At 38.5% G+C, this 15,295-nt stretch overlaps 1 protein-coding gene across 1 annotated transcript in view; it reads left to right on the plus strand.

Moving 5' to 3' along the window:
- The window catches only part of CFAP58 (cilia and flagella associated protein 58), a 94,039-nt gene that overhangs the window by 24,778 nt on the left and 53,966 nt on the right, over window positions 1–15,295 (plus strand). Inside the window, exons 10-11 of the mRNA XM_054581222.1 lie at window positions 9,119–9,280; window positions 10,210–10,356. Of these exons, the coding sequence (XP_054437197.1) occupies window positions 9,119–9,280; window positions 10,210–10,356 (309 nt within the window). The remainder of the gene's footprint in view (window positions 1–9,118; window positions 9,281–10,209; window positions 10,357–15,295) is intronic.

Here is a 15,295-nt window from a genome sequence, read left to right on the forward strand (position 1 = left end):
GGCCCAATGAACCAGAGTGGAACAAAAGAAATTAAGAAAAGTAACAGAAATTGGGGAGGGGAGGGAGGAGGGAAATGTGGAGGAGATTTGAAAGGATGGGCAAGGAGAGCAGACAACACCAACATCGAAGCAGCAGGTAGGGTTCTTCTAGAAGAGGGGACCAGTGGGGAGTTCCCAGAGGTATGCCCTGCACTGTTTGATTTTAATTCTTCCCTGTGCTCTGCACGCCAGACCCTCAGTGATAGCCTGCTGCATCGACCCTATGGCTGGGTTGCTCTGTGGAGGGGGGAAGGCATGGGGTGGTGGTGGAAGTGAGGCAACACATCCTAGAAAGGGGACAGAATGTGCAAGAGACAAGGGATCAAATGAGAATTCAGAGTTCTCTGGAATCAAAATTTAAAACCATAATAAGTGGGAGAAATATAATCCTGTCCCAAGTTCCTACCTTACAGACTCCCCTTAATGGGGATTCTGGACTTTTTGTTATCATTGTTAAAGATGGGGTGGCCCCAGTAGGGACACAGGACTATCTTTGGGTTGTAAACCCAAGATGACGTTACCTCTAGGGTAAAGCAAAGACAAAATAAAATGATAGAGATGGATAAAATAAGGAACGGTTGTAAAGAGACTAAAAAACAAATGAACAAAACCCAAACAAAATGAAAACAATGGTGGATTTAAAATCCACATTGAAGTTAGTAAAGAGCAGAACTGATGTTGTAGAAATGGAATCAGTGGAGGACAAACCTGAGTGGTTCTCCTGGAACACAAAGGGAGGAAAAAATGAAAGATGAAAATTATCAAAGAGAATATAAGAGATAAGAAGTCAGGAAATAGAAATCAGCTTATTGACAGCTGGTCCCTGATGGTGGACCTGTGCCCCAAATCAGACATGTGATGGGCAAATATTTTCTGGAGATGAAGGGAGCTCTGTGCAGTCAGTGACAGGAGAATATCAGAGACAGACTCGCCCTGGAAGAAAGCTCTGTGTGTGTGTGTGTGTGTGTGTGTGTGTGTGTGTGTGTGTGTGTTTACTGTTTATCTACAGCGATGAAGAAAAATACTCTCTGAGCCTTAGGCAAGAAGATAAAGCAGAAATCTAGTTGCCTTTGTATTTTCATAGGAAAAGGAGCAGAAAGAAATGTACCAACATGAATGGTAGTTATATCTGGATGGTATGTATAGGTACAGATTGTTTTAATTTCTTTGTTTTGTGCTTTTTATATTTTAGAAAATTTTTAAAATGATGATGTATTACTTTAGTATCCTGCCACCCATCCCCCAAAGAAAAAAACATTAATAAAACCTTGCCCTTCCTTCAAGGGCCAAATCAAACACCACTTTTCCCAAGGAGCTCCACAAAAGTCACCCCTATAACCTCTCTGTACTTGGTTCTCCTGCCTGGCAGTTGAGGAAATCCTGTTCACTTACTGTTACTTGCATGCACCTCACTCTACTTAGAAGGTCCTTGAGAGCAAAGTCTGTTCAATTTTGAGCTCTTTATGTCATTTGTTCGCTAAGTGGGTATGCACTCAAATATTTTTTAAAAGAATGCATGGAAGCCTAATTAGATGTCTGAATTAACTAGCCAAAGACACCTAGAATTAGGTGTCTAATTCTTCAGTAACATGTGCATCGCTATGCTCTGCCCTCCCTTTAAATTCATTTGAAACATGTTGTCGTGATGGACAATGTTGTCTGAGCTATCCTTGACAATTTTAGGTGTGAGTGACTTCTGGGAAGGTCTCTTCTTTTTTGGGGCTGCAAAAGCAGCATCAACAGTTGACTTCTGTTTTTTTCTTTATAAAGATAAAAGGTGAAATCTAAGAGGCTGAAAGTCCTACATCACATTTTATTAATTTAACTTGGCACTTGCAAATGAGAGAGAAGAAGATCCCCTTTTGTGCCAGAATTGGATGGCTCAGAATCCCAAACCTTTTCTTATATGTTTGTCTCAGTAGACATGTGCTTTAACACTGCTGCACGGTAAACAGCCACCAGAGCTCCCTGGCAGGCAAACATAAGCACTTATTTCCCACTGACACAGCTGCAGTTGCCTGGTGGTCAGGGGATCTAGGCTGGGCTTGCCTGGGCTTGATCCAGGGCTGGGGGCTGGGTCCACTTTTGCTCTACAGGTTTCTCATCTTCCAGGATGAATGATGTTCTCATGGAGAAAGGAAGGGATGCAAAGGACAAATCTAACCACACAAGTCCATTTCAAGGTGCTCTACCTGCCTAATGTTCTCTGACATCCCATTGGCTCCGGCAAGTCACATGTCCAGGCCCAACCTCAACAGCAGGGTCAAATAGCCTCCTTCCGTAGAGAGGGTAGGCGCAAGAAGGAGTGAATATTTGTGGAACCATAAAATAATCTACTAGAGTGCTCCAGCATGTTTTATCCTCATGGCTGTCCCTCTGCTGCACTCTAAATTTTACCATTCAGATAAATTGAGAGGCACTGGGTATGGCATTACTAGTTGTGGTCCATCATATTTACTCTTTTTCTGAACTGTTACAAATTCTAGGCACAACCATTTTTAGTTAATTATTAAGTCTGAGGGGCATTTTGCATATCACATACTTAGCTCACTTAAGGACCCCTCTTTATTCGTTCTAAATATCAAACTGCTGGCCTTTGCCTCCTAGACATTTTACATGTCAGAACGCAGTCTTTCACAATGCACCTCTACTTACAGGTTTCTTAGCGCTCTGCTTATTTGCCTAAAGAGTGTCAGGCAAAGCTCTTCCAGACATAGGCTCCAAGAAATGAATAATAATGTGCTTTCCAGGGCTTGGAAGTAAGTGAGGAAAGCAAGAGATCAAAGAAATATTACTCACTGAATAGATAGTTCATAATGAAAAGAAGCTCCTGTTTCTTTGATATTTATTTGAAGTTTTGTACAGAGCATCTTTAATAGACTAGAACCCTGGAGAGTAGCTTCAAGGGGACATACACAAATTATAAGCTTTTTGCGTTGTAATAAAAGAAGTATGTTATGGATCACTATTTTCCTGGAGAACAGAATTTGATCCATAGAAAAATCAAACTGATTTGTTAAGTGCTGATGATATAATAGGACATAATGCTAACCTATCATGATAATCTATAAGCATTTATTAAATGATTAAATTATGATATGCCTGGGCACAAATATGCATTTTTTCCCCCTCAAATCCTCATAACACTCTCTGAGGTAGCTAATGTATGATTATATCCCTCATTATATAATATGATGTAATGTGTTATTAAAAGACAGATAATAATAGAAGACAGACATAACGTGTTATGTCTGGGCACATAGGTCCTTTTTTTCAGAGAGCGAGTTTTTCAGTTTCATTATGAAGGTAAAGGCATTGTCAGCATTCAAACCATTGACACTGAGTCAGAAAAACTTATTTGAGGAGATTATTGCACTGATATTTCATCAAATGCAAGTTAAAGGGTTCCAAATTCAGTGACCTACTTTCTTACCTTGCCTTCGTCTATATAATGTTTTGACTACGCTGCAGCTTTCCATAATGCGTTATTGATTTTTATCTCAGTCTTATTTCTATTGGCAGGTTGTTTTAACAGAAAAAGAAAAGGTAGAAGGAGTAGGTTATAAACTGGGACTGTACCCTCATAGTGCACCGTAAGCATTTTCTGGGCCCCGGTGAAGCAGGCCTACAAGTACCGGGAGCTCCAACTCTCTGGCTGTAATAAAACTTTCTATATTTGGGTGTGATTTATCTCAGGAGTTGGTTTGAGGTATCTAAAGTGTAATCAATTAATTAATCTCCAGCCCCGCTGCTGGCATCCCACGTTCTCTGATAAACCATTTTTAACAGGGGACATTTCGCTGACGAGAGATTTTGCTCCTGCTTAACACCCTATACATTTTATGAATTTTCAGGACTGGAACTTCCATGTGACTTTGCTTTGAATGATTTCCATCAAAACAAATTGGTTCCCAACACATAGAACTAAACAGCTTTGTAAATTGTTTTTCCTTAGTATCAGTACTTTTTTTCTCGCCCATTGTCATTTAACTTAAATGCCTTTGATCTTCTTGATATCATGTTCAGTTCCTATCACTTTCAGCTTCAAGAATGCAGAAAAATGTCATTTTGTGCACTGCATTGCAGAGAGAGGGACCATGTTAGTTGGATACCCAATAAAGAAATGTTCTTGACTGCATCCTTTCTCTGGAGCATTATTCTGCCTGTGCCAAGGATTATGCTTGTTATTATATCTCTCAGAGTGATTGGAGAAGACTTTTTTCCTTTTCTCTGATGTGCTGCTTGATATTCTGAATGCTGATTTTGCTGTTCAAAGTGTCTTCAATCTACTCATTTCATTGACCACAAAAAAGGTGATCATGTTCATAGAAAGATTATGTTATAGGCCAAGAGAGCATCTTTCTTAGAAAAAAAAAATAAAGCAAGTAACAGATCCAGTCACAGATATCGTATTCAGGTTTCGCATTTATTTCATTTTAAGTCAGTAGTGGTGGTAATATTGAAAGGCCACCTGCTACTAATATTTAAAGTTGTTTTCTATTGTTGTTCAATTACAGCTGTCCCCATTTTTCCCCCATTGCTCTCCCCTGCCCTCATACCCCACATTCAATACCCATCCCCCCATTGTCCTTGTCCATGGGTCCTTCATATACATGTTCCCTGACTTGACCCTCCCCTTCTTTCCCCCCATTATTCCCCTCTCCCCTCCCCTCTGGTCACTGCCAGTTTGTTCTTTATTTCCATGTCTCTGATTGTATTTTGCTTGCTTGTTTGTTTTGTTGGTTAAGTTCTATTTATAGGTGAGATCAGATGGTATTTGTCTTTCACCTCATGATTTATTTCACTTAGTATAATACTCTTCAGATCCATCCCTGCTGTTGTGAAGGGTAGGAGCTCCTTTTTTCTTTCTGCTATGTAGTATTCCATTGTGTAAATGTATCACAGTTTTTTGATCCACTCATTTATTGATGGGAATTTAGGCTGTTTCTAGTACTTGGCTATTGTAAATAATGCTACTATGAACATTGGGGTGCACAGGTTCTTTTGAATTGGTGTTTCAGGATTCTTAGGGTATAATCTCAGCAGTAAAATTGCCAGGTTAAAAGGTAGTTCCATTTTTAGTTTTTTTAGGAAATCCCATACTGTTTTCCACGGAGGCTGCACCAGTCTAAATTCCCACCAACAGTGTACTAGGGTTCGTTTTCCCCACATCTTCACCAGCACTTGTTGTTTGTTGATTTGCTTATGACGGCCATTCTGACTAATCTGAAGTTGTATGTCATTGTGAATCTAAAGACATGGGTCAAAGAAATGATGAAGAAGGAATGGGATTTCTTTTCATTTCAGATCTATTCACATGCCTCTTCTCTACACCTCCTAGTATCAGATCTTCTAATTTTGTTCATTCCTGGCCCTGAACCAACCTTCCAAGCCATTCACCACTGAGTTTGTAAATATTCTTACCTTAGGCCATTTTCTTTCCACACAAAGTGGTGATAGCAAATAATAATAATAATAAAAAAAATAATAATACAGTAAAAACATAAAAATTTGTTGTACAACTCTAGTTGCATACATTTAAAAAGTTGGGTTGAAATAGATAATTCTCATTCTTTCAAAAATATGTGTATATATTAAGGTTTGACTCAAGAAGAAGTAGAAAGTGCGGAAAGATCAATAACTATGGATGACACTGAAAAAGCTGAGAGAGAATTAGCTCCAACATTGTCACTGAGGGCCTAATGATTATAAAATTGAGCTTCTTCAAAATTTTAAGAATCAGATAATTCTCAGGCTTTAAAATTTTTTTTTGTAAAGTTAGAAAAAGTGCTGTTTATGCACTTTGTATTCTTCGGGGTAATATTGATTGGCATTTCTTTTTGTTTATGCTATTACAGTTGTCCCCATTTCCTCCCCCCTCCCTTACCCCTTCTACCTGACCTATCCCCCACTTCCATAGTCATTCTGACCACTATTGTCTATGTCCATGGGTCCTTCATATATGTTATTTGACTAATTCCTTCACCTTCTTTCAAGCAGTGCCCATCTCCCTCCTCCCTTCTTATAGGCAGCTGTCAGTCTAGTCTATGATTCTATGCCTCTGGTTCTATTTTGCTCACTAGTTTATTTCGTTTATTAGGTTCCTCTCACAGGTGAGATCATATGGTATTTGTCTTTCACTGACTGGCTTGTTTCACTTAGCGTGATAGTTCCTAGTTCCATCCATGCTGTCACAAAAGGTAGGAATTCCTTCTTTTTTTCTGCTGCATAGTATTCTACTGCTATTACCCATGCCTTCTGCAATGATAATGAATAGAGTCCAGGCCTAGGAGAGAACTTGGGGTCTGAGGTTGGAATGGTTGAGGAATCAGGAGGCAGAGGCAGCTCCCACAAACTAGGTAAATGCCAAATATTAACTGCTTAGATAAGGTGGGTAGGGCCATCTCCAGATCCATTAACCTTCCAATGTTTGAGTCTCTCATAACACTCTGTGCATATCTCAGCTTCCTGGATGTATCCCTTCCTTGATTATCCATTTTATGGTTGAGTCAGTCACTAGAGGTGAACTTGAGGGTAGAAAAGGAGTCTTATTCTTCTTTACATCACTGGTGCTTTTATAGTGCCTGCCAGAGATAAGTCCTCAATACATGCTCATTGAGCGAATGATTAGACAGGTGAGTGAATGAATAAGTAAGTGAACAGAAAGGGACTCCATTTGTTTTTTGAAACTAGCAGAAGCCTTGATTTTAAAATAGAATAAAACAGAAAGCAATAGACTTAGATCATTTATGAATATGTATGCAGAATCCCAAATGAAATTCTAGCAAACCAAATCCAACAGTACATTGAAAGAATCACCCAGTATTACCAAAGAGAGTTTATTCTGAAACTACAAGGAGAGTTTTCTATTAAGAAAACTATTGCTGGCAGTATGGAAATGTAAAGTGTTATAGCCATTTTGGAAAGCAATCTAACAATATCTATTAAAGTTTAAAAAGATCTATATCTTTTGAGCCAGATATGCCACTCCTGGGAATCCATCCCAACAGAAGTAAAAGCACAAGTAAAAGAAGTAAAAGGATATATGTAAAAAAAATGTTTATTGCAGCATGTTCAGAGTGGCCAAAAAGTGGAAACCAAGTTAATGCCTATTAAAGGGGAAGAGCTGAGGATATGGTACACCCACACTGTGGAGCATTAGAGCTACTCCACATGGTCTCCATAAAGCATTATTCAGTGATAAAAAGCAAGGTGCAGAAAGGTATTAGTACATATAAGAAGATCCCATTTTGCATAAAAATAAATAAAAATAAAAACAAAACCCCGAAAGCAAAACAAAGGAAAACAAACAAATTCCTGTATCTGTATATGTACTGGTTGAATAGCTGTGAATGATATTACTTCTTTGACTTCAGTTTCCTCATTTGTAAATGGGCTGATGATAATGTTTATCTTAGAGGTTTTTTTCTGAAGATTAAATGAGTTAATACATATGTATAGAATGCCTAGTACATAGGAAGTACCTCAGAAATATTAGCTATTGTTATGATGACGATGTCACTAGATCTGAATAGAACATGCAGAATTCAAACGAAAATATGGAAGAACACACACTAGACTGTTAACCTGGTTAACTTTATGTATGGTGAGGGCTGATGTGTGTTGAAGGGAGAAGGAGGGTCCCAATAAATTAGGAAAAGAACATAAATGTATGTTATGTTTCACATGTATACATTTATTTTATATTATGGCACATGGAATAATGTACAAAGAGATACAATTAATTGTAAAAGGAATACAAGCATATCAAATCAATAGATCCAATCAGAAAAAATGCTACAAAATAATATATGCCGAAAACTCACTTTCTAAAATTTAATCCCATCTCTCCTTAATTATAAGTCCTAGAAAACTTTGAAAGGTGTTTAAAAGTATAAATACATGAAACACCATGCATCACTGATCCTAAAGGAAAAACATTACAACAAGGTTTCTCCAAGCGTGTTTTCCGGAATGCTAACTTCACAAGCGAAACTAAAAAATTCTGCACTGCAATGGTTGGGAACATGTCGCTCATGGGTAGCCCGCACCTGAATCAATGAATGTCAGCATGACAAAATCTAAGTACTTTCTCCACCTTTAGGTTCTGAGTAAAATACCTTTTTCAGAGGAACCTTCCCTTGGCCATGTTACTTGAAGGACATCGCTTTCCTTTCATTTTTCTGTCGTGCTGCTCTTATTTCCTTCCACTGTACCCAGTAATTAAGACAACTTTGAAATGCAGTGACATCTTAAGAGTTTTCTCCTTACGTGTTCTATTTCTCTGTGTTGTTTAGACCAGAGTTCCATCGATTGAATCAGTCTTCCTCACTAACATTTTTCTACTTAAGATATAGTTGAAGAAGCTTGTCCATAAAAAATCAGTTTCTGTAGACGTTATAGCCGAGAGTCACAATTATGTAATTCCTACTGTGTGGATTGCTTTATGAGAGGTACTGGCTGTCCATGGAAATTCATGCCTCAGTTTTCCATACTTGCAAAAGGAGGCAGTCATGCTTGAATCTCGTTTTTCTAGAAGTGTTTTGTGTGCAAGGGAACACATATTTATATGTGAGTTTCCCTGATGGAGAGAGATTACTTCTGCAAGACAGTGTTATGATTGCTATCAGCGTTCAAAGGCCACTTTTCCTTCTTGTGTTTAACTTTATCAAGATGCTTGTGTGACCAAACAGCTAAGTTATCTCTTATCTTTCTAAGTGCTCTGTGTTAAGATCTGTTTAAACCTGTGCCTTTTCTTCCTTTCTTTTTTTTGGTAGTTGGGGTGGTCAGGAGAGATTTTCAGAATTGAAAGAATTCCTTTATTTTCTCCCTGTCTTGTGATCACAGAATAACTGTGGTAAGCCTTCATGCTTGAGCAGAACTCCGGAGTAGATAAAATGTCTGTTTGCTCCTAATCAGCTGGGCTGAATTTCTGTGTTGTATCTCCGTGATTATAGCCACAGCCAGATTTGCTGATTGCTGGCATTTCTACTAGCTACCTTACGATAAAAATCTGTGTGTCTTGAACCAATAATCACAGATGGGTTGTTTAAACATCTTCAAATACTTTCTCCTCCAGGTCCTCATGAACATGGAAGACATAAAAGTCCGTGAAATGCAGATTTTTGACTACAAAAAGAAAATTGCTGAATCAGAGACTAAATTAAAACAGCAACAGAACCTGTATGAAGCTGTGAGGTCAGACAGGAACCTGTATAGCAAAAATCTGGTTGAAGCTCAGGTAAAGAATATATTTATTTCTGTACATTTTGATTTCTTCCTATCCTGGCTTTAAAGCAATTTCTGTTATCCTAATGGCAGAATTTAGAATAGATCAAGAAAATAATTTCATGGAATTCATTTATGCAGAACTCTCATATTGTTTGAAATGGAAATGCTACAACTTGATAGGATGTGAAGATCATGGTCCTGCTCTTAATTACTATGTAGAACTGCCTTTCTCCTGTTTCTAATTTTTAAAACTGCTAATAGCTGCTGTGACTCAGAGGGGAGCAGCTTACTCTTGTCATTTAATTGCAGAGCTTTGCTTTGTAATCTTTTAGTTATAATGTTTGTGTGGTTCCAATTCCTCTCTTGTAAAACCAGGAATAAAGTGGGGTGTGTGTGTGTGTGGGGGGGGCATCTTCATGCATACTTTATATATATCTCATAAGAATATTTTGAGAGTCCATGCTATAAAGTACTTTGAGGTTGAGGGCACAATATAATGCATTTTGCTATATATAATGTGCATTTTTTGCCCGCATTTTTGAGGGGAAAATAAGGATGCACATTATACATGGGTAGTACTAATTTTGTATCTATATAAATGTTTTTAATTCTTTTGTTTACGCTCATGTGTTAAAAGTGTTACTATATCTGTATGCAAAATAATACCCTGGAATATGATAATCAGTTTTATATATTAAAACATTGAATTAAAACATTAAAACAAAAGGTTTTTTTTTCCTGAAAGTTTGGGCCAAAAATATGGGTGTGCATTATACATGGCAAAATATAGTACAAAGGAATAGCCCAGTCCTAACTAGTCAGGAGACCATTGTTTTGAGAGAGCCCCCTTTAGAAGTTCTTGAATGTGTATTGAACTTCTATAGTGATAGTGGTGTCTATTTAATTCATTTTCAAACATTTCTCCTTTCATTTTGTTAGGATGAGATAACAAAAATGAAGAGAAAATTAAAGATTATGATCCATCAGGTAGACCAGCTGAAAGAAGAAATCTCCGTTAAAGAGTCAGCACTTGTGAAACTACATCTGGAACAGCAGCGGATAGAGAAGGAGAAGGAGACACTGAAGGTACAGATCTTATAATAAACGTGTTGGACCGATAGTCTATCTATCCAACCCACTGAGGCAGGCTCTGCACTCACTGAAGGCAACAAGCCGAGAGCAGGGAGGACAACCAACACACCAGGAAGATGAGCTGTACTGCCTCCAGGTCAGGCTACCTTCCAGGGGGTGCTCCCAGGTAAACAGGGGAGGAGGCCTGTGGAGATGCACAAGCACCCAGTTCACCTATGCTGGCTCTCATCACATCAGCGGAAGAGAGCCCAGCAGGTCAGTGGTGCCCAAGGGGTCCTGGAGCGTGGGTTTTCTTCAGTCCCTTTGCATTCGCAACCCATGTCCAGCTCTTGTGCTCACGCCCAACCCTCCCGCAGTCCTCCCTGGGCCCTCTGTAAGGCAATGCTGGTAAGATCCTTTGTCCCTCTGCTCCTAATTGTTGTTTCCTTCATGCGTGCATGACTTTTCTGCCTGCATTGTCATTATGTACTGGGCTTCAAGCTCTGTCCTTACTTGATTTGCCCACAACCAGGTTCATAGTTCACCTTACCTTGTGGCTCTAAGAACTTTGCAGCAACTCTTCCAGGGAATCACCTCTGACTTTATATATATTATACATATAATATATATATACACACACATATATAATAAGTTGTATATATTATACACATTATATATGCTATTATATATGTGTAGATATTATATGTATAAATATATAATATATATACATATATACGTATAATATATGACTTATTTTAAATCTACTAATTTAGGACATTCTGTGTTTGATAATATGAAGAGTATTTCCAAGAACACATAACAAATAATTATACCATTTCAAATCCTGTACCAATGTTTTACTATACACATTCACTAAACCTAATGTATTTTCCTTTTCTTATCCAATACAAAAGATTTCTTTTCTAATCCATTTGACCAAAGAATTTAAAAAGGAACTGTTAAGAGGATAAAGCCATTTTTATTTTGAAAATATAGATGCAGAATACTTGTGGATGCCTATTAGCCACCTGCAGGAACTGTCTATAACAAACAAGAGACTTAATACCTTGATTTCTGCATATATTAGCTTTCAAAGATAGCTACTAGGTTGAAAATGTGTATCTTGTGTTGGACAGATTTAATGCCATAAACCCTTGATTCTTAGATGGCACAGATTAAAATATGTACTTTCAAAATGGGTTTTGTCAACTAATGATAGGTCTTCATGAAAATATTAAATTAAATCAAGGCACACTTGGTTTGAGAAAGATTAAAATGTAACCAAGGTATCTTTACAAAAAAAAAAATGGTAATTGATATATTTACCTGTCTGAGAACTTCATTTCCCAACGCCTGCTTATGATGGAAAAAGAATAGAAAATTCTGCATTAAAATTTATTTATATATAAAGAAACATGAATACCTTTAAAAATTTTAAAATATCCTTCACTTTTGCCCCTATTCTCCTTGTTCAAAGGCGTAATTTTATAGAAGATAGCTTGTTCCACCTTGTAGCCTGTAGTGGAAATGGGTTTATGTATCACTAAATTATTTAGAAGAATCTTATTATCAACAGTGCTTTACCCGTGGGCCTCATGGGCCCATGTTAGCAAGGCGCCAGGATAACTTGGTTGGGGACACCAACTCTTTCCTTTTACAGGATGACACTGATCCTTCTCTCTTACTTTCCCAAGTGAGGCTCTATTCAAAAGATTAATTATTACCCCATAATGAGGTTTGAGGTAGAACTAGCTGCCTTTTACAAATCCTCCTTTAGAATAAGCAATGTCCTATGCCAAAGAGCAATTATCCTAATTCTTTAGAATTTGACTTTGGTTAACATCTGTTTCATTCATGCATTCCATCACCATATCTATAGTTATCTATAGATATAGCTCCAAAGAAACATGATAACAAAATAAAATAAAATAAAATAAAATAAAATAAAATAAAATAAAATAAAAAGCAGTAGGGGCCTGTCTTTCTGCCCAGGTCCCATGGTCCCAGGAGAGTGGTGTGCATGGAAGATGATTAAAAGCTTCTGCTCTGGAGAGTCTGCTCTAACTGGGGAATCCTAGGCTGGATAGCTGTGGGTCATCAGTTATAGGAAGATGATTGCTTTAGACTTACTATGAAACTATGATACCTTTTCCCCCAGCATTTCCCATTAAGGCCAAAATGAGTAAAAGAAAAAGGAGGCCAGCATGATTTATTATTTGGGGTTACCCAAGGGTGACTTGCAGTGGTGTTTCAACTGGATAATTTTGGCCTATGATTAAGCCCATTTGACATTCTGTAGGAAAATATGACAGCTCAAATGTTGAGTCTGAGCTTTTTGACTTTGTTAGCTTCAAATCTGAATCGTGTTCCACACAGGTCTCTGGGTTTCTTGCATCTGAAATTCGCAAACCAAAACCCTGGAAGAAAGGGCATATTTTCTAGTAACTTTGCTCCAAGAGACATTTAGCTTATTATTGTGAATTCTACAAAGCCATGTGGGTACAGAACCCTCTTCCCTGTTTGGCAGACCAGGAGATGTCTTTGACAGGATAACCAAATTTATTAGTTCTCCAGGCCAACAGACAAGAATTGTCCATACGAGGTCATTCCCATTCTCATTTGTCCCCCTCGAAAGAAAAATACTTGCTCCTTTCATGTTTATTTTCCCTTTTCACTTGCTACCAGGCTCTGCCAACTCCTCAGGATTTTAGCCATTGTCAGCACATTATGGTTATGACAGAATGTCAATAGTTCTCTGTAGACGTGGCTGCACCTGTGCTCATCTGCCCATTCTGTCCCAGTCTGGTTTCATTAGCACTGAAGGAGCCATCTCATTGGAGAGCCTGCCTTCTAGTCCTAACAAGCCCCTGATTCTGTCTCAGCACCTCCCAATCATCCCACATCAATCTGACAACACTTTGGTTCTTGATGAATAATTCAGCGGCAAATTCTCTTTGTTCAGAGCTCAGTATTCCATTAGTGAATAGCTTTAGGGCACCACATCCTTTTACTTAGTGGACTCTAGAATGACATAGATGGGGACTGTCACAAAGAGAGAGAGAGAAAGCCTAATTCTTCTCATGGCTAGAAGGCTTCGTGTGGTCCTCTTTGTTTTGTCAGATGTAAACATGTGGCTTCTGTGAAACCCAGTGAATGCTGGGTTCATGTATGAATAGGTAAACCCCCCACAAGAATGGTTCTGGAGATGTGATTTATGCCTGTAACCAAATTAGATGATAGCTATTCCATAAACACCTACCATAGAATGATCTAATTATGGAGGCAGTGACTAAAAGTATGTCCAGCCATTGTGTTACAACTTCACACCACCAGGGACACTTTGAGAAATGCCAATACCTTGGGCTCCACCTAGAACATTGCTTGATGGGTATTTGGGCGCAGCGCAGTTGTTGCCATCTTTTCTGGGTGAGACAGCTCAGATTTATAGCTGCTACATGTGTTAGACCCAAGGTATTTTGTTGATGTTAACATTTGCTGCCAATGTCTAATGCCACATTTTGTTTACAGCCCATAAATTTGTGACATAAGGAGACCATTCAGAATTTTGATATATTATGAAAAAAAAATCCACCCAGCAATGCCAGACGCACGAATGGTTTTACATTCTAGACAGATAGTTTTACACTCCGTTGATTGCATTTTAATATAACAGGGGTTTCATTTTGTTCTGCTGATGGATTCTGATCAGCTCTTGGCACTCAGGAACAGGGAAGTGAATGTTGCACATCTGGGAAAATAAAAGTTTTATTAAAGAAAGCATGAGCCAAGCAGGTATTTTATTGCTGTCTTCGCTGTTACCTTAAATGATTGTAGAAATAGAAAGGCTGGTTCTTCAATCGCTTTCGTAATAGGCAATCCCCCAAAGTGGTAAATACTAGACCAGATCTTTTCTCAGTAAGTATTTTCTTTTGCTTATCCCTGGACCAAAACATATTTCATGAATGAACAAACAAAATGTCATAAGACAAGCCCTTGGTTTTATAGTAGCTGACTGCATTTTGTTTGTGATATCACACATTACTAGGTGCACAGTATCTTCTACTGTTTGGATAAGTTTGAGGTATGGAGTTAATAACTCTTGGTCTTCATGGATTAGAGGCAGCCCTCAAAGAGAGTTGGGTTGGCTCATAGGTACTTGCAAGTATAGGGTTTTTTTTGTTTTTGTGTTTTAGCATCCCAGTGATGTTTCTGGGTGGGTTCCCAATACTTTCTGGAAGGAAAATATTATTGCTTTTTCACTGTCATTTACTGACCTGCAAGCCATTGGAAAGCTGAAACCTTGATACTGTCTTATCATTTCCTTGTGATTTCTCGGGGAATCTCCTCTCATTTGTTCTTATTGTGCTCACCTGGTGTGTGGTACCACCTGTCTTTCCAATTTGGGCTTGGACCCTCTAAAGGCATATTCTTCTTTCCTTTAATGTGCCTACCTCTGTGGCTCTCTGTTGCCTGCACTCTACAGTGCGTGGTCTCGAAGGCCCTGTCCAGTCTGGCTCAGCTGTTTTATCAGCCTTACCACTGGCTGTTCTCTCCCTAACACTCTCATCCAGCCAAAGGGGATGCTTTGCTTGCTGGTGAAAGCACTGGGTACTTTATAGTTTGCATGTGCTTTTGTCCCCACAGGCATGACTGTTGACTATTCTCCCCATAAAACATACCTATCCACTTTCAGAATATCTGTCAACTCCCAAGGCCTTGACTGGCTCTTCCATCTAAACACCAGGAAGAAATTGGAACTTGTTCTTGTGTACTCATATGTCCTTTTTCACACTGTACATAGCATTTTCACCCTATAGTGTGACCAGTCATATCTCCAATGGATGGGGAATCCCTCACATCTTACTCATCTTTTGTATTTGACTTGGAACTATTGTGTGATGATAGCTTCAGAATCAAAAGAGGTAGGTTGGAATTTCAGCTCTGTTACTTACTA

Source organism: Pteronotus mesoamericanus, unplaced genomic scaffold (genome assembly GCF_021234165.1).
Source record: "Pteronotus mesoamericanus isolate MK-2021 breed Mesoamerican mustached bat unplaced genomic scaffold, CSHL_Meso_final contig_657, whole genome shotgun sequence".
Classification (NCBI taxonomy): Eukaryota; Metazoa; Chordata; class Mammalia; order Chiroptera; family Mormoopidae; genus Pteronotus; species Pteronotus mesoamericanus.